The following is a 19852-nucleotide window of genomic DNA, read 5'->3' on the forward strand; positions in this document are numbered from 1 at the left end:
CCCTGTTACCCTCCACCCCCCATCTTCCATCCAGTTCCCTCCCTCCATCCACCTCCAATGAATATTTGTTTCCCCTTCTAAGTGAGATTCACCCATCCTCCCTTAGGCTCTCACCACTTATTTTTTTATAGCATGTTTATCCCATATTCTTTATGGCTAATGTCCACTTACAAGTGAGTATATACCATGTGTATCTTTCTGTGTTTAGTTGCTTCAATCTGGATTATATATTCTAGTTCCATTCATTTCCCTGCAAGTTTCATTATGTCTTTGTTTTTAATAGCTTTAAATTAAGATGATGTAAACCATCCAAACAGTCCTATAGCCCCTAAGGAAATAGAACAGTCATTAAAAATCTCCCAACCAAAAAAAGCTCAGGGTCAGATGCTTTTAGTGAAGAATTCTACCAGATTCTTCTTCTTCTTCTTCTTCTTCTTCTTCTTCTTCTTCTTCTTCTTCTTCTTCTTCTTCTTCTTCTTCTTCTTCTTCTTCTTCTTCTTTTTTGGTTTGGTTTTTCGAGACAGGGTTTCTCTGTGTAGCCCTGGCTGTCCTGGAACTCACGCTGTAGACCAGGCTGGCCTTGAACTCAGAAATCCACCTGCCTCTGCCTCCCAAGTGCTGGGATTAAAGGCGTGTGCCACCACTGCCCAGCTTCTACCAGATTCTTAAAGAAGAGCTATTACCAATGCTTCCCAAACTATTTTACAAAATAGAAACAGAAGGAACACTGCCATAGAAGGAACTCATTCTGTGAAGCCTGATACTTAAACTACACAAAGACTCAACAAAGAAAGAGAATTTCAGACCAATCTCCCTTAAGAACATTGATTGGTTTACCTATTTCTGAGGCTGCACATGTTTGCAGTTTACTGACTGAGCAATACAGTGTCCGGAGTAAAGAATGGGATTGTAGAATAGAAGCCTTCAAACATTTTTTTAGAAAACAAATATATACTATAATTTGTTTTAATACTCTTAAGTTGATATCTAAAATTTTCTTTGTAAGTTTAGATAATTGTAAGAAATATATTTATTTTCAAAATATTATATATAGGTTTTAAATGTTTCTCTTAATACAAAAATTCTATTAAGTATTTAGATTTATAGTAAGCTTTGTTATTTGACTTTTGGAAAAATGATAAACTTATGACTTGTTTTATAAAACTAGCTTTTATTTTCAAAACCAAATTTACCTTGTTGAAGAAGTCTTATTTTATTCTTCCACTTGAATGAACATGTTAATATGACTTTGTGACTTATGAACTTTAACCTAAGATACATAGAAATAAAGATTAAACATGAATAGAAGAAACAACAAGAATGAATAGAAGAAACTCTTTAGGGAGTGATTGAGAAAAATAGAAGGGATCTCAGCTAGAAGCGGGCTCATCCCTGGGCATCATCGTGGGCAGTCAGTGAGCAGCGGACATCCAACCTCTCCAATCGGGAAGGGGTTGTAACCAATATTAACAAGTCCTCTCCTTGCCCCTCCCCCAGCATTTTTGAAGCTGTGGGGAACACACTTAGGAAAGTGGGCATCTTGGTGGGTACTTTACAATACCAAGCAGAGAGGGAAGTGGAGAGGAGGAAGAACAGGTCTGTAGTTCAAGAACAGAACTTTGCAGACTCTGACACCCGCTTAAAAGTTCCCACCTTGGGCTGGAAAGAGCTCAGTGGTTAAGAGTGTTTGGCAGTCATGAGCACCAGGATTCTGATGCCAGCAATCATATAACAAGTCCAGGAGCAACACACACACACACACACACACACACACACACACACACACACACACACACACACACACACTCACACACACACACACACACACTCACACACACACACACATACACACATGTACATGCACACGCATGCACACGCTCATGCATATACACACAGGTGCACACACATGCACAGGTGCACACACACATACAGACACATACACACACACACACACACACACACACACACACACACACACACATCCAAATCAATTAAAGTATTTTAAAAAGTCTTACCTAAAGCTGGGATTGCTGGTCCATGCCTATAACGTGAGTTTTTTTTTTTTTTTTTTTCCTTAAGTGATTGGCAAACTAGGAATACCATTGATCGCTCCTATCCTCTTTTGTATGAAGAGCCATCTTAACTGTCGAATGCTTCTCTTCCCTGCCGCAGGCTCAGCCCCCCTGTTCTCCCACTGTGCTCCTTAAAAGAGATAGAACTGTCTATGGACAGGTTTTTCAGACTGGAACCATCTGATATGACCAATGGCTGTTTTCTTTCTATCTTAACAAGAGAGGTAAGAAAGACGGGAGCTCCTAACCCATGGCATACTTTGGCACTGAAAACAACAAACTCCCTCACAGGGACTCACTTCGAGACCGTTTGCCAGTGGCTTGATTGTATTTCACAAGTAGCGGAAGGGCTAGAACAGGATTATTGCTGTGTGGCACACAGTCTCTGCTCTCCATGATTCCCATCAGTGTCCCTCCTTGACTTGCCCTCCGCTCCCACCGCTCCCACCGCTCCCACCACTCTCAGAAGTCTGCCAACTGTCTAGTGTTCTTTCCTAACAGAAGAAATAACCAGCGGGATTCTTATGATGTTTGTTAATGGGGAACCAAGAAAAAGTTATTTCCTGGGACTTCTGACTTATGTTAGGAACTAAGGCCTAAAAACCACTTACTTTAATATATTTTAGTTTTCACTAAATAACTGATAAATATTTAAAATTTGCACAGCGATGGTGACCCCTCCTCCACTAACATCTGCCTGCTCTCATTGCAGCGAGACCCATCCGAGACAGTGTCAGTGAAAGATGTTCTGGCCCGGGCTGCAGCCAAAGGCCTACTGGATGGGGTTGAGGTTGGGAAGGCAATTAAAAGGGACAAGAAGAGGAAGAAACCAAAAGCACTACCGCCCAGAGCTCCTCACCATGGGGACCCACTTCGTGACCATTTGGTGGTGTCTGGTAATGACACCAGCAGCAGCATCCAAATGAAAATCTCCGAGTTCCTGCATCGAGAAAGTAAAACAAGTTCTGTGGTAAAAACACCTCTCCCAACAAAATCTGTGCCTCAAGCAAGCACCTCCTCCCAGATGAGAAAGCCCAGCAAGCCTTTATCCACCCCACTGGTGAGGAATGCTTCCAGGCCGATAGAAAAGCCAACAAACTTTGGGAGACTTCGGCCAGAAGGCAAAGTGATTCCTCTGAAACCGGTTGAAATCGTTCTGCCTCCAGTGATGTTCCCATTGAGTCCCCAGGGGCCCAGGTTTCAGATGCCAGCCACCCAATTTTATTACCGATTCCTCGGATCAAAGGTTGGTGTGCCCAGCCATTTTCCATCATCAATAATCAGAAGAAAGGAGAAGGCTAAGGAGAGCATGCCTTCCTCCTCCCTTGTCAGGCACCCTAGACCATGGCTGTAACTGTGTGGCCCTCGTGACAGGGTCGCTGGGCTTTGTCCACATGTAGACACTGTTTATCCAAGATAGTGGTGCTTTTGTTCACTTAGTAGCCTTTAATGCCATGTAACCTCCAGAGACAGGAGGACAGATGAGGAGTAACACTGGAGGGGGCTGAGCTAAGTTAAGGTTTCATCAGCTCAGTGCAGATAACCTGTTTTAGGAAGTCCAGACTGGATCAGCTGTTAGGCCTTGTCTTGTGAGCGGAGCATGGCTGTCTTACCTCATGGGAACCCAGGATCCCTTCCCGTAGGCTGACTTGCAGACTTCACTGAGGGGCTTGGTAGAAAGTCCTGAGATACAAAGGATGCTGCTCTTTCCTGCCGGCTCCAGCTCCAGCCAGGAACCTGAGACCACTCACTCCTTTGCTAGGCAGTTACCATAGCTGAAACCTCTTGCATCCCAGCTGAGGCCAGCTGTTTCCTTAAGTATCCCACTGCTCCTGAGATAAGGACATGGCGGGATGTTCTCTAGTAGGCTGAACTTAGTAGGAAGCACAGGAAATCCCAAGTGCCAGATGTGCACAGTCCAGATGTTCATTCAGAAAAAAAAAAAAAGAAAAAAAAAAGAAAAGAAATGTTTCTGGATAATCTCCAGAATCCCGAGTAGACTAAGCATGATAACCCCTCCCTTCTGTGTATGCCAAACATTGCTGGAAAAAGGACAGTGAGCAAGTTTCCACCCAAGGATTCTTATTCTGAAAAAGAGGTCTGTAGAACAGAAGGGACGTATCAATGAAGAAACTCAGGTTTCTGATTCTATGCAAAGATCAGGTGGCATGGCCGAATGTACAAGTCATTTCGATGGCGCACAGGGACCAAACCTTGGTAACTCATTTCTGATGCACAGTTAGAATATATTGTAGCACTATGTTAATTACATTAAATGTCAACTACTCTTAGCTATATTAACCATTGCCTAGCCAGAGTGACATGATTATCATTTCTGGGTCTGATTTTTTTTTTTCATCATGGCAACAGAAATTGTTTGACATTAAATAAAGTTATGATCACAATTCTTTTTTTTTTTTTAAAGACTTCAGACACATTCAGAGTTTGAATGTAAAGCTTTATCTTTAGACTCCATCTGCAGAGAACTGTGAGTCGTTAACGCTCGGCTCAGGCAGCAGGGCTCCCATGGCCGGGGGTCCGTGGCCTTTTTTTGTTTCACTTGAGGTGGGAAGGACAGAGGATTGGTGGGTTTGCTTTTCATAGCAGTCTTATTTTTGCTAAAGATTTATATTTTTTCATTAAAATCTGAGTGAAGAAAATGAGTTTTGTACTTCAAGAGGTTTACATTTTTATTCCGGAGAGCTTTTGCTAGTTAATTCTTTAAAAGTACAGAGTGTAGGCAACGGGCAGGTGGGTTTCCAGCTCCGGTCTAGTTTGGGCTGCACGGCAGATCCTGTCTGGGCCCCTGCTTAGCATGTACTGGGTACTACCTCCCATCTCCAGCTCAATAAATCTCAAGCCTGCTCCGCTCCCATTGCTTAGATCTCTTACCAAAAACATCAATGCACATCTCTTGAAATGATGTGTTTTGGGGTGCAGCCTAATCTACCATTGTTCAAAGAGGAGCTGCCATTTCATCCCAGGAATGGGAGCTCAGGCTGAAAACCTTCACTCTCACGTCTATTTTCTGGGTTAACTCAAGTTCGGGGTACTTTCTAATCTCCAGTAGCATGGGTTCCTGTCCCCTCTTGGGTGTCCCCTAATATGTATCTGGGCATTAAATTAGTCTTCTCTTTGCACATTCATGGAGATTCTGCTCTTCTTCAGGACTCTTCTAGGGAGGACAGGATCAATAAATTCCTGATAAAGTAAGAAGAAAAGCAGGATAAAAGCAACCTAAGCGAACCCTAGTGAAGACTGCTGACCACACTGTCCTTTAACTGGCATTTTACTTTCTTGAGCTTCTTAAAGTGTTGGCAAAAATAAAAAAAAATAATCAAACTACTATAGTATTCAAATACCGAAGTAACGATTCATACTTTTATTTGTTTACTTTGTGGTGCTGGGGGCTCAACCCAGAGCCTTGCCCCAAACACATTCATAATTTTTACCTGTAACTATATATTAGTGTAAACCCTCCCCAAAAGCAGGATGAAATGTTGTCCATTTGAGAGTTGTCTTTAATAACATAAGAGAAGGTGGGGTGTGTGGGGGCATACCTCTATAATCCCAGTACTCAGGAGGCTGGGGCAGGAGGATTGCCATGAGTTCAAAGTTAGTCTGGGTTATATAGAATGAACTCAATCTCAAAGACTGGACAACACAACAACATATCGAATGAACAAAACTTAGGTACACACTTTTATTTGTCTCCTGTATGTCAAGGAGTTAAAACAGACCCAATTGACCTTCTAGTTATCAACTTCCATTTTAGATTTAATGGAGCCCCATCTCTGTTCCTCAATCTTATAAGAATGAAAGGCAGACTGTGTGTGCGTGTGTGTGTGCGTGTGCATGTGCGTGTGTTGAAATACCTTAATCTTAAAAGATTGCTTACCAAAAAATTCCAGCTGCTGACAAGATGGGTTTCTGTGTTCGGAATGCCACATCACTTTACTGACTAAAAACGTTAAAGTAATTACTTCCTAATTCTTAACAAGTGGGAACATACAAGCGCTAAAGAAAGCAGAACCTTCCATTATTAAAGCGATTTTTTTTTTAAAAAAAAGTTTAATTTGAAGTAAGAATAATACAAAAAATAAAATTACTGTAGCGACACTAAATTCGAATGTGTTTGTTATATATGTGGCCAGGCTGTCGGATCAAGGAGCCAAAGAGCTATTTTATGTAGCTACATTTATTCCTAGGACATTTTACATGTAAGGGTGTGAACGAACCTGGTCAATAGCAAATGGCAACACGAAAAAACAAGATGTCCTTTCAGGTGGAAGTGGCCGATGTGGCTGCCTGGTGATGTCTTCACAGCTTTGAAGTGCCAACTTTCCCCCATCCTTCCCCAGGGACTAAACTCAGATCCCTGCACATTGTGCAAGAGCTGCCCCCCCTGGACCACACTGCCAGTATGCTGAAACGGGTCCAATTACTTTCTTACTGGCTATAAACACATCAGATATTAGGTTAAACCAGGCCAACTAGAGAGCTTCTGGTTTCATTAAATTATGCCGATGTCAGGGAGACGTGGTTTTTGAAGTCTTGTATTGAAATGCTCAGGCAATCATAGATGTGCCGTACACGACGGGGACGTTTGGGGCTACAAGAGGCTCAGTTTTGAGTAGCTTGTTATGTGTCCTTCTTAAAACACCTCATGTGGATTTAAAAAACAAACGAAAAACAAAACGTAGCAGTGCCAACAGTTGTATCACCAAGAATTTGCTTTAATGGAAATGGGTCTAATGTCCCTTCATGCAGTAAGACAGACAGACGAATAAACAAAACAGTGGCTCTAGTTAGCTATGGGTGGCCTTAAGTCCAGGTGGAAACAAAGGGCATGTGTCTCTGTGTGTATTATTTTTGATGAAATCACATGTACTATGAAAGACATAAAGATGAAGCACCTCACAGTGCCCTAGTCTACAAAGTAAAGGTCTTCACCAGACGGCATGTCAGCTACCCCCTTGACGCTTCCAAGGGGCACACAGATAAGGTGGTAAGGGTGCATCTATCTATCTGCTTTTAAAAAATAAAAGGAACTTTAAGCATTTTGCCTTCTCTACTACATATTCCAACAGAAATGTGACTGCAAATCATCACAAAACCACCTTTTAGGTGCTTGTAGAGTTCACTGAGTTACTTAAGACCAGGGTACATGGACATCATACCCAGTAAAGATAATACAATAACACAATAATGCAGTATATTTCCGTAAAAATAGAATAAATAAAATAAAAATATTTCAAGCTGTATTTAACAGGTTAATTTAAAAAAATGATAAGACACACAAGGCATCGTGAACATGGCTGCCTGTTTACCGAATCACAAATATAAAGAATGCATAGGTAACCGAAGTATCACAAAGACCTCAGGTAAAACATCGGCATCCTCTCACAGACAAATACAAACATACTTTCATACATACTTTTTGGCCATGGCAGAAAGTGTCTGAACATATTAACATAATTCATTTAAAAAAATCAACCTGCACTTAGTACGCAAAGCTATTCTCAGAAAAGAACGTGCAGTAAAAGCATTTCACACATAAGAGGCTATCGTTCATCTTACTGCATCCTAAAATTGCATATATAAATCAGTTTGCTACTTAAAGCTAGCTCAGTCTTCTTGATCCTGAAAACAAACAAACATATGCCTTAAAAAACTTAAAGGGTTTGGGTAGAGACTGCCTATAGAAATGTGGGTTTCTTTAGAGTTTTGAAGCCAAGTGCCCCGAAACATTCCGCTGCGGAGATCAAAATTAGAGACCACAATAACGGGATGCTAAACACATTTTCTCTGGGCACAGTAAGGTTTTCGGTATGCAGAAATGTCTCAAATGGCACCTGTTACTTCAGCTAGTGTGCAAGCCGGCACCAAGGGCAACACCCTCTCTCAAGTGACATCACTTTTACTGTAATGTTAGGATGCCAGCAAACAATTCCAGCTTCTCCGCATCCCACTCACTGTCACTCCATCATGAGGTGGTAAGCGCCCACAGCCAGGGGGAATAGTGTTCTTACCACAGGTAACATAATCTCCGGAAAGTCTGAGACCAGGCTGCTGAGGACAAACATTCTTCCTCTATGACACATTTGAGGAACACAGTCCTGGACCAAGAAAGGACAGTGGTCTTACAGTAAGTGCCACTGGGGAAATAAAGTGGACAGTTTCCTTAACTCACTGGGGGAATTCTGAGATTGCCTGAACGTCTTTCTGTTCACTGGGTGATCCCAGGGTCATTTGTGAAGGATCCTCCTGATTGCACGGGAGGAAGCATAATGTGGTAAAAGTTTCGAGATGTGGGTCGTGAGCCTGGCTCGCATAGACTTTGGTGACATCCTAAGCCACTTCCTTAGCTTTTGGTGCTCTGTATTCTGATTTCTTCAGTGAGTTTGGTGCCTTTCCTACCATGTAAGGCTCAAATGTGATCAAACTGTGCAGACCATTCTGACAGGTACAGAGCAAGGTAAAAAAAAAAAAAAAAAAAAAAAAGCACTATTTTATAACTGGATATTACTTTTGACATTAAACATAAACAACACTAATAAGATGGAACTTTTAAAATAGCAATGTCAACAGGAGTCTACCTTTGTCTATCTTTATGGTTGGGTTCCTCAGAGACACAAAAAAGGAGCAGGAAAGCGGTTTGCAGGAGACGCTGTCAGGAAATCCATTATTTCCAAGCATAATTTGCTCTGATAGGAAAAAAAAATTAAATCTTGAAAGTAAAATGGGAAAACAGAAGTTTAAAAACATCTAGTCAAGTCTTAACACATTTCTAACATTAAACACGTAAATTCAGGAAAATTACAACTTAAGATTTGTTGCCATGGACAACAGATGATGGATAGACAGCTTCCTGGACAAAGAGCGGAGAGAAAGGCTGGGGCAGCAAGGGAATCCCAGGGATACGTTTACCTCTGGGATGAGAACTAACAAGAACCATGGTGGAGATCAAAAATAATAGTGTGTGACAGGTATAAATGACATTTCCTCGACTCTAAATTGCATATTAGCTTGATATCAAACTAAGGATGGAAACTGCAGGAATATTTTATTTTTCAGGTGTGGGTAGAGGATGGCCATAGTACACTTTAGTTCTCTGGCTGCACTGTACAATGTAAGGCAGAAGTTTGAAATACGTTCCATCCCAAATGCATCATGACTATTTTCATCTTTTTTTTTTTTTTTTTTTTAAATAACCAGTCTGAAAACCATCTGAAAAAGAAAGGCTTTTTTTTTTTTTGCTTGATTTTAATTCCTCAAATGTAGTTTTCTATTAATTTTAAAGTTTTCCTTCGCCCAGCACCCCAAACAGCTGTAGATGTGAACCAGTGTCCACGTATCAGAGAGCTCTCAGAAGAAAATGGTTGGCTGGTGTTTGTACCGATGCCAACAGCCAAGTTTTGTCAGCCAACAAGCTCATCTTAATGAAAAACTAAAACCCAGATGTGTCCTCCCATTTTTATAGCAATTCAATGGTATCTGCTACTCAGGATCCAAAATCAGAGCAAAGTGCCGAGGGACCCCAAGGTGGCTTGTGAAAGATCCAGTCAAGAGGAGAGCAAAACGAACTTGGACACCGTTCATCCAAGGACGCAGTGTTTGTTGTCTAGGGAGGGCGTGGCCGCATCCTTCTGTGTGTGCTTGAGAAGTCCTGTTCACAATATTTACAACAAGAAGACGACCTTCCACTGCTCAGGATGTAACTTACAGGTTAAAAAAAAAATCATGCTTCTTTTCATATCACTTGGTGGCGGCAAGACGAGGTCACATGCTTGTCTAACACTGTCTGGTTAAAGATAAATTCTCTGGAGACAAAGCATCAGCAACTGAGTGGAAGGCCAGGTGTCGGCTTCTTTAGTGTAGCTATTTGATCCTCAGGTAATAATGACAGACTCCTCTAGTCCCAGGCTGCTAGGGCGTCTCTGTGACAGGCCGCTTCTGTTTCAAAGTGTCAATGAGAGATAAGACCCCTCGTTTCACATTGGTCGTGACTCTTCGGGTCACTGAATCCGCTGGCGGGGGCGGGGGTCGGACTTTCTGCGAAGGTGGCCTGGCTACCAAGCACTTCTGATATCGCAACTGGAAGGAAAAAGGCAAGCGGCATTTTAGGTGATATTTCTTCTGGGTTATTGTGCTTGTGACTTGCTACCAATATGTTGACTTTCAAGAGTGAATGGCCTGGCTTCTGAATATAAGTCTAGTCCACCACCACCACCAGCACCACCACCACCAGCCCCCCCCCCCCCATTACTACTGCTACTACTTTCATCTCCGTTACTACTACCACGACAGCCCCACCTCCACACATAACAATACTGCTACCATTACTACTGTGTGTGGGAAACTGATCCAGGCAAGCGCTCCAGCAAGGAGCACATCTATCATCCAGATCCATTTCCTTCTCAGTGTGAGACGATTTGCTCTTCCCACCCATGGCTCACTGTCCGCAGCTAACCAAATGAAAGGGGTCAGTACACAGGGAGTGCTAACGCTAGTTTTCACCAGACACCTACATACAGGTGTGTGCTCTCACGGAAGAGGGCACAGTGTGCATTCCAGGCTCTAGAGCTAGTGAGCCCTAGGCACCGGGTTCTTAGGTTTCTCCAATCCTCCGTTTCTTTTATTACAAAGTGGTTGAGAATTATAAAGCAAATTTGTAGAAAGCATAAGATAGGCCTGGCAACACATGTTTGTCCCTGTTTCCTACTTCAGTAGAAAATGTTGTACTGAGATTTCAGTATGTATTTTATGGTCAAGTATGAACCCTAATAGATTTTTAAAAAACATCTCAGCAGCATTGGCAACCTGGGCACATCTAGCCTTCAGAAATACAATAACATAGGCCTGGTGAGTTGGCTCAGCAGGTAAGGGCACGGTGTTGAAACCTATCACCTTGAGTTTGACCCCAGGAACCCACAGCAGAGAGAAAAGACTTCCCAGTGAATATACATTAAAACACATAAAAATATACTAAAAAATAAGTATCCCACTTGCTTTAGTACTAGCAGAAAGTTAAGTAGTTCTTCCAAGTTAGATGAAAACCACAAGGTCTATCATTTCTCTCTGATCTAAAAGGAACCAACCAACAGCTCCTTTTCAAAAGTCAAGTTAAATGTCCACAGGCTCCTTAAGGTAGTTACCGCTGCTTCTCCCTCAAGCCCACGGAAGATGGACATGAGGTTTCCGAGTCCTCTTGTATCCTCAGATAACCGGTTCCTTCCACTCAATAAGAAAGAATGGCTCCCCACACGTCTGCCCTGTCCAAGGGACCTTGCTGTACAAGGGTATCACCAACCACACTTCTAGAGCATGAATTTATCACCATGCAGGTGTGGTGACACTGAACCCTGGACTTGAAATCTCAAACAGTGGCTTTATGTGTTTGTATGGAGTGAATCAAAATTACACATAACTGATGAAATTCATAGAGAATCCCCCCTTTGACTGATTTTAAATTTCACTAAAGTGTCCTCACTCTGGTCTATATGACACAGCTGCCAATTATGCCTTAAAAGCAAGTTCAAAAGAGTGTCACTGCCGTATCTTGGATACCAGGAATCCGTGTATGAGAGCTCGGGATGGAGAACGAGTGGATCTGCAAGAAGAAGGGGGCGATGCACTGGGAGAGCTGGATCCAGAGTGTGGTGGGAACCTGGATTCCACCCAAGTGCCTCGTACCACACTGCTGGAGCCACTCCAGCTGGTTGCATTAATAACATTTTTTATTTAAAAAAAAAAAAAAAAAAAAAGTGTTTCCAAGCAGAAAAAAACGAGTCCGGGAGTTTAGAAAAACAAAGCTGTGGCCGCTGGTAAAAACTAATTAGCTAACTGTCATTAGCATTTAAAATGTATAATTAAGAGTGAACGCCAGTCATTCTAGGCCCAATCCATCTGTTATGCTCCATTTCAATTTTGTAAAATATCTAGGTTTTTCGCTCGATTGAATGGCACTTGTTTATCTCCTATAGCCTTTCTGCCCACCTAAACCATCCACACCTGGTTCCCAGGCTCACCTCAGCGCCTGCACTCCCTGCTCCCCTCCCCTGCTCTTCTCCCCTGCTCCTCTCCCCTGCTCCCTGCTCCCCTCCCCTGCTCCTCTCCCCTGCTCCCTGTTCCTCTCCCCTCCCCTGCTCCCTACTCCCCTCCCCTGTCCCCTACTTCTTTCCCCTGCTCCCTGCTCCCCTCCCCTGCTCCTCTCCCCCCTCCCCTACTTCTTTCCCCTGCTCTCTGCTCCTCTCCCCTGCTCCTCTCCCCCCCATCCCCTACTTCTCTCCCCTGCTCCCTGTTCCTCTCCCCTGCTCCCTGTTCCTCTCCCCTGCTCCCCTCCCCTGCTCCTCTCCCCCCCCCCCCCCCGCCGTCCCCTACTTCTCTCCCCTGCTCCCTGTTCTTCTCTCTTGCTCCTCTGGCCTGCTCCTTGACACTCAAGCTTAGAATCCCAGATCACAGCACTTACAGAAAATACTCCTCTAGCCATGAACCAGTGAGTGGGAGACAGATGGGATGTGAATTCCAGGTCTCTCTTCTTTCCCTCTCTTTCCCCTCAGGTCAATAATGTCTTGGAGATGAAAAAAAAAGTGCGTGTATGTGTAGATGTGTGTATGTGTGCGTGTGTGAGTATGGTGTGTGTGTATGTGTGTATATGTGTGAATATGGTGTGTGTACATATGTGTACATGTGTTTGTATATGTATGTATGTGTGTGTGCCATGTGAGCGTGTGTATATGTGTGTGTATATGCGTGTGTGTGAGTATGGTGTGAGTGTGTGTATGTGTGTATATGTGAGTGTGTGTATATGTGTGTGTATATGCGTGTGTGTGAGTATGGTGTGAGTGTGTGTATGTGTGTATATGTGTGTGTATGTATGTACGTGTGTGTATATGCGTGTGTGTGAGTATGGTGTGAATGTGTGTATGTGTGTATATGTGAGTGTGTGTATATGTGTGTGTATATGCGTGTGTGTGAGTATGGTGTGAGTGTGTGTATGTGTGTATATGTGAGTGTGTGTATATGTGTGTGTATATGCGTGTGTGTGAGTATGGTGTGAGTGTGTGTATGTGTGTATATGTGTGTGTATGTATGTACGTGTGTGTGCCATGTGAGTGTGTGTATATGTATGTGTATATGCGTGTGTGTGAGTATGGTGTGAGTGTGTGTATGTGTGTATATGTGTGTGTATGTATGTACGTGTGTGTGCCATGTGAGTGTGTGTATATGTATGTGTATGTGTGTAGCTTGTGCCACAGAACCACACATATGAAAGTCAGAGGACAACTTGTAAGAGTTGGGTCTTCTCTAATACGGGCTCAGGGTTCAAAATTAGGTCATCATCAGGTTTGGTGACGAGTGCTGAACCATCTCAACTGGCCTCAATGGGCACCCATACACCAATTTGCTCTTCCCCTATTCTGTTTATCTCTGCCCTCCCTCCACCCATCATCTCATGTAAACATTTTAAATAATCATTCTGACTTTTTGTACTAACACTAAAACACGAATGCCCCCTTTCTTCCTTGGCTGCTTGAGAATTGGTGTCATGATGAATCTCTTTAAATACCTGACCGACGATTTATTTCAGAGAAACAAATGGCCATCCATGTTCCCACCCTGGGAAGGCAACGGTAACTAAGCTGGGAATTTAGGACAAGCAGCCAGAATGTACAAAATGTACAAAACCACACCAGATGTTGCTTTTGTGTCTGGATTCAGAACTCATTCTGGGGGCGGTGCGGCAAATGGCTTTGGTATGATTTATCATTCCTTGGACTATGCAAGGAGAAATGAGCCCAGACACAACCTTGCAAGACACGGCCTGCTGAGAAAAAGACACCAAGAAAACAGCGAGGGAAGTGAGAGATGAGAGTGAAGCAGGGGGCACTGGGAAGGCCAGCAGCTGTGGAGGAGACAGGAGGGAGGGCTCCGTGGTGAGGGGTCTGCCCGGGTGGGGCAAACCTTTACAGAAAGTACTGGAATATTGCAAAGATTTAAAAAACCACACACACACACACACACACACACACACACACACACACACACACACACATACACACACACTCTCAAATACTCCGTAGGAAATAGGTAATTTTCAAAGCCACTAGACTCTCATGGAACCACACTGTCTTATTTGTGGTCTGTCATTCACATAAATGTCATTATGGGGCACCTGATGTAGGTGGATTCCCTTAGCACAACAGAGTGCGCAGATTGTCCTTATCCTAAAATAACCAAGCTCGCAGACCAGCCAGTGTCGTCCCTTACACAACCCTCGACAGACTTACTTTTTAAGATTTATTTATTATGTATACAGCTTTCTGCCTGCATATATGCCTGCAGGCCAGAAGAGGGCACCAGATCTCATTATAGATGGTTATGAGCCACCCACCATGTGGTTACTAGGAATTGAACTCAGGACCTCTGGAAGAGCAGAGGTGTGCTCTTAACCTCTGAGCCACCTCTCCAGCCCGACAGACTTTCTTAGTGCCCACTTAGAGAGCCCTTCTCTCTCTGTCTCATCCCTTCTCAGTCTAGCGTGGCCTCCCCCTTCTGGTTAGCGTTCTTTCCACACTCCTGTGGGATTTTTGGATTTCTCTCCCACTGTATCTGAGCTCCCTGATACAGTGATTACACTTGGGCTTTCTAGGGTCTGTGCACAGCAGAGGGGACTCTCTCACCCTCATGTCAGGAAGTGCTCCATCAGATCACCGCCTTCTGATGATGATCCTTCATGTCTCTTTAGTCTACACTGGCTGATGGGCCCTTGGATTGATCACTATGCCTCAAGCTATTATTTAGGAACTAATCACTAGGAAAGATTGCTAGAAAGATGGGTGCTCTTCCCTTTCAATGGCCGTCTATTTTAAAATCCAAATATGAACTGGAAGTGGGGGCACTTGTTTATAGTCCCATTGCTTGGAAGGCTGAGGCATTAGATTGCTGAGTTTGAAGCCAGTCTAGGCTACACAGTGAGTTCCAGGCCAGCCAGGGCTACCATGAGACTTTATCTCAAAACAACACACCTGAACCCCAAAAGCTCCAAAAGCAAGGCCTTACTAATTCCTACTTCACAGTCTTTTCTGGTAAGAGTCAAACTTCAGTAGTCTTTCACGACAGGGGTCCTGTTTCTCCCACCAGTTCTACTGCCCTACACCACTGTCACTAGATGGTACCCTAGGCTCAGGCTCTGACCATTAAGTTTTTCAGTGTGTACCATGAAAGGTATCCAGAGCACATCTGCTCAATGAAGAGATGTGTTTGTCTCGAATCAGATTCACTGTGAAGTACCCTAGCCCAGCAGCATGGGGCTGACCCTATTTGTGCATCGGTAATTATTTAAAACGGTGTTTTCTTGGGCCAACTATCTAAGCAGCAGCAGCTCTGCTTGGCTCTGTCACCATGTTCCACAGCCAGAGGCCATGTGTGTGCAGCAGCTAGAAATGGCTAGAGGCCACTCTAGCCACAGCTAGGAACGGCCAGCCAGAAACACCGGCCCTGGAACCTATGAGACACCAGCGTGGGAGATGGCTCTGCCAACCCTCCAAGCTGTCTCGGCAAGGCTGGGCTTTGCCCAGACCATCCCGCCATCCACGCAGGCCCGGTAGGAATTGAGGCTCTAATGCTTAAAGATTAATCAAAGGCTTTATATGTTTGGTAATGCTCAATAACAATATGCCCATGCAATTAGAGTTGTTTCCCAATTAGCTAACCTAAATATAAGTTGTTACCCAGGACTGATCTCCATACCTGTGTGACTCTTCATCCTCCTACATCTCCCTCTCTCCCCCCCTCGCCTCACTCCTCCTCTTCCTTTTCCTCCTCCTCTCCTTACCCTCCCACCTTAGCTCCTCCCACATATTTGCCCCTTACTGATGTTATATCTAGTTTCTTACACAGATAAAACAAAACCAACTACTGGATAGGGTTGTTGTAAAAACTAGGAGATAAATAGAATAGATAATGGTATCGATGTGCTGAAAACAACCATGGGAAATAAAAAAACTACATGTTAATTATTATTTTTCAAATCCTGAGTTGAAGGTAGGCTTTGATGACTCACACGTGACCAGCATTTCTTGGCCACATACTAAAATTAATTTGAAGTCCAGAATAAGTCCTTAAATCTTACTGGTCCTTTACAGGGCCCTGCCTCCTGAGATGCGCTCTGCTGGTCATTAGGAGTTCTACCCACAAACTTGAGAGTGCTATAAAGCCCAGGGCTTTAGGAGTTCTACTTTATCCTCTTAAGTAAGGGTTTCTGCTCTAACTTACAGCATGTGGAGCAGGCAGGGCAGGGTGTGTTTGTACATACAGGATGGGCTCACTCACCATGCAGGCGGCCTGGACAGCTTCCGACACATTGGCTGCATTAGGCTCACACCAGAACACATGGCACTCAAAGCGCTGGTTCCCCGTGTCCATGATGAAGGCAAATGTATGGATGTCCTTCCCGACGCCCATGAAGGACAGAAACCTCACTCGACACTCCACCAAGACCTCCTCTTCACTCTGTGAGAGACATCATTCAGCATATGTGATCTCTGGGAAGCCAGAGAGCTGTTAGCAAAAACGTCACACCTTAAAAACACCTCATAGAACCCAGCCCGGTAGGACATGCATCTTAGCAGAAAGATGAATCTTGGCTTAAGTGGCCAGCAAGGCCACCACTGCCATGGGTGTCTCCTGGTATCTGATCTCACTGTGAATGACACTGCTGCTGGGGATCGGGATGTGGCCCATTCTCTAATCAGTATATCCCACATCCCCACATCTTCTTCACTATGGGAGAAACAGAACGCTCGCTGTCATACAGACTTCTACAAACTGCCCAAGGCAGGTCACCCAGTGGCTCAAGACCTCTTTGTCTAGGCAAACCTTGAGGGATCAGAAGAAAAAGATTCTCAATTCTCTCTCCATAGGCTTTTCTACTCAAGCAAAACAGTGCGCCAAATTACATCTAACGCCGAGGAAGACAGAATGCTGCCTCATCAACACATCTGTCTGATCACCACGCCTCCCACTTCTCCACACACAAGGCGGGATAAAGATGCGTGTGGAATTCATTTCATAGCTGACACCCACTGCAACAGCCACGGGCAATTTGTGAGTTAGTAAGCAGAGCCAGAATACCTGCTTTCAAATCATAACATCCTGACTTGTTAAGTATTCAGGAATGAGACACATTTCATAGGCAGACTGCTCTGGCTGAAGAGGTCAGGTGATTTGGGAAAGAAATGCAGGACTTGGAATTTGGGAGATGGGAAGAGAACAAAGGTGAGGGGGAGAGAGAGAGAGAGAGAGAGAGAGAGAGAGAGAGAGAGAGAGAGAGAGACAGACTAGCCAGAACACTGCAGTGGGAGAGGATACAGCAATGTGCTGCAGAGGGGACACAATCCAGCATGAGCAGAGAGGCATGCCTGCTGGGGAGAATCCTGCCCACTGCTATGGATGGGGTGAAGTGGCAGAAGGCAGGACATGCTTATGACCCAAGGCCTTCCCACAGTGCTTCATGCATCTTTGTAAAGTAGGCTGGAGTCAGACGACCTGGCTTTAAAGCTTGGTCTTGCGCCTCCAATTTGATCTTAGCCAAGTGAATTTGTTCAGTCGCCACAGTGTGGGATAATCCGGGTTGAGGCCAATGCTGGCCTGTCGGGATGACCAATGACCTCTTCTCCATAACTTAGAAATCATTGGGCTTCCCTACCAGAAACAACATTTGCACCTCACCCCAGACAGCATATGGCCCAATCCACACCGGAACCCTAATAACAAAACCAAAATTCACAGTAAGCCATGGCTGGTGCTACACCGTTACCTCAAACCATATGTCTCTGCAGCAAATGGGGAAGGCAGGATTGGGGTATCAGGATGGAAAGATCCAGGTCTCAAGGAAGATGCAATTAGATACAGACAGAGCCCCGAATCTTCCATAAACATAGGCCACTTTAATCACTCAGCAGTACAAACCCCAAGAGGTCAAGCTTTGACTCAGTTTCTGAGTCTTATGAAAGGGCATTGTGTTCACCCCCTCCCCCTGTGTAGCCCAGGCAAGCCTGTCCCTTCTCCAGCTCCTCACCTTTTCACTGATGACTGTCACAGTGGCATCTGCCACATTCATGTTCACCGAAGGCCAGTCCTCCTTGCTGGATGACGTCATAAGATTTTCTATGGCACTGTTCAGGGTATCCATGCCTACAGACAGAAAGGATGATTGAAAATCCGTCCAGTCACTCAGCCGCAGCCACACGTAGGTTGTTGTCCCGGGTATCAGGCTACCTTATCACTTTGTTCTCGTTTGCTCAGAAGATAAAACCCAGCTTTTCTAATCGAGAGTCTCGAGCAACTCCAGGGATCCAGTGCATGTGTATGTATGTGTATACACGTGAGGGGTGGGGCAGGACATGGGTGTGTTTCAGTGGGTCCTGTCTATGAGACCATGACACCCCAACCTCAAACCTGCTTCAAAGATTTCCCCCACTTTAGGGTGTTGCCTTTGAGAGCCCGGGGACAGACAGCCAACAGAATCTAGCATCTATCAGAGTGCCAAATCCTCCTTCATCAAATTGGACATTTAGTCAGGCCAGGTCGACGGGCCCTTTACAGACACACTACATGCTGTCCAGTGGGCTCCTTTGTGAGTTGTAGAACAAACAAGTTTAAAGCAAATTAAATCTGTTTATTGTGTGGTGTGTGTGTGAGTACGTGTGGAGTATACATGACGTAGTATGTGGACGTATGTCAGAGAACAACTTTTGAGAGTCAGTTCTTTCCTTCTACCATTTGGGGTCTGAGGATTGAACTCGTGCTGGTGGGCTTGGTCGCAAGCTCCTTTACCCACTTAGCTATCTTGTCTGCCCAGAAGTAACAAGTTTATTGAGATATAACTCACATGGAGTTCACTCTTTTTAAAGCATGCATTCCACCCAATGGTTTTCAATAATTCAGTGTAGTCATCAGATCAACTTTAGAATATGTTCATCACCCTGTAACTTTTAGGGACCACTCTCCATGTTCCCCATAGCCTAACCTCAAAGCAATGCCCAACTATTTTTAGGGATTTGCCAATTCTTGCATGTCATGTTAAGAACCCCCCACCGAGGACTTTTTTTTAAAGGGTGACTTATTTCATTTATCTCAGTGCTTTCAAGGGTCATGCATGCTGTGGCATGTTTCAGTAATTTTTAACCTGTTTTTCCTTGCCATATAAAATTCCATTCTCTGAAAATATTAATTAATTTGTCTATTAGTCAGGCAATGGGCATTGGGAGTGTCTTTACTTTCCAGACTGTCACGAATAATGCTATTATGAATGTTTTTGTAGTTTTGGGGGAATGATCCTTCTGTTTTTCTTGGGTATGTGCATAGGTGCAAAACTGCTGGGTCAAAGGTTACGACCTTTAACCTTTTGAGGAACAGCCAGGCTGCTTCCCAGAGATCCTTTTGCCTTATCCCCAGTGGAGCACAGGGTTCTAATTTCTCCATGGCCTCTTCCAGGTAGACACAACAGCTCCCAGCCTTGTTGTGAGCTTGAGCAAATGGAGCACTCGGTTCCTGCCACTGGGATGGGACCTGAACACTGGAGATACTACTTCTGAATCCTAGTGGACAGACATGGTGGCTCCATCAGTTTTTCCTTCCTGTCCCTAGTTGGTAAGAATGGAGGCAGGAGCCTGGCCCAAAGCTGGAAGAACAACAGGGTACTCTACAAGTCCTGGGCTGCTCATCTCTGGAATGCTGGGAAAACAGGAAATCCAAATTGGTCCCTTTAGAGT

The 19852-nt window shown here is 44.2% G+C and overlaps 2 protein-coding genes across 27 annotated transcripts in view; one reads left to right on the forward strand and one right to left on the reverse strand.

Moving 5' to 3' along the window:
• Positions 1-6237, forward strand: part of Nsun7 (NOP2/Sun RNA methyltransferase family member 7) — a 70000-nt gene extending 63763 nt beyond the window's left edge. For 10 of the 11 annotated variants that reach the window (XM_076938586.1, XM_076938585.1, XM_076938591.1 and 7 more), the window contains 2 exons: positions 2173-2296; positions 2785-4735. In XM_076938586.1, the coding sequence (XP_076794701.1) occupies positions 2173-2296; positions 2785-3426 (766 nt within the window). In that variant the 3' untranslated portion in view covers positions 3427-4735. Of the gene's footprint in view, positions 1-2172; positions 2297-2784; positions 4736-5240 lie in introns of those variants that run through there. The other variant, XM_034509158.2, reaches the window with a different exon arrangement.
• Positions 6238-6787: 550 nt separating this feature from the next.
• Positions 6788-19852, reverse strand: part of Apbb2 (amyloid beta precursor protein binding family B member 2) — a 333238-nt gene continuing 320173 nt past the window's right edge. For all 16 annotated transcript variants that reach the window (XM_034509338.2, XM_076938580.1, XM_076938574.1 and 13 more), the window contains 3 exons: positions 18157-18272; positions 16410-16589; positions 6788-10169 (listed from right to left, as the gene is read on the reverse strand). In XM_034509338.2, coding sequence (XP_034365229.1) covers positions 10002-10169; positions 16410-16589; positions 18157-18272 — 464 coding nt within the window. In that variant the 3' untranslated portion in view covers positions 6788-10001. The remainder of the gene's footprint in view (positions 10170-16409; positions 16590-18156; positions 18273-19852) is intronic.

The sequence above is a fragment of the Arvicanthis niloticus genome, chromosome 7 (assembly GCF_011762505.2).
Source record: "Arvicanthis niloticus isolate mArvNil1 chromosome 7, mArvNil1.pat.X, whole genome shotgun sequence".
Classification (NCBI taxonomy): Eukaryota; Metazoa; Chordata; class Mammalia; order Rodentia; family Muridae; genus Arvicanthis; species Arvicanthis niloticus.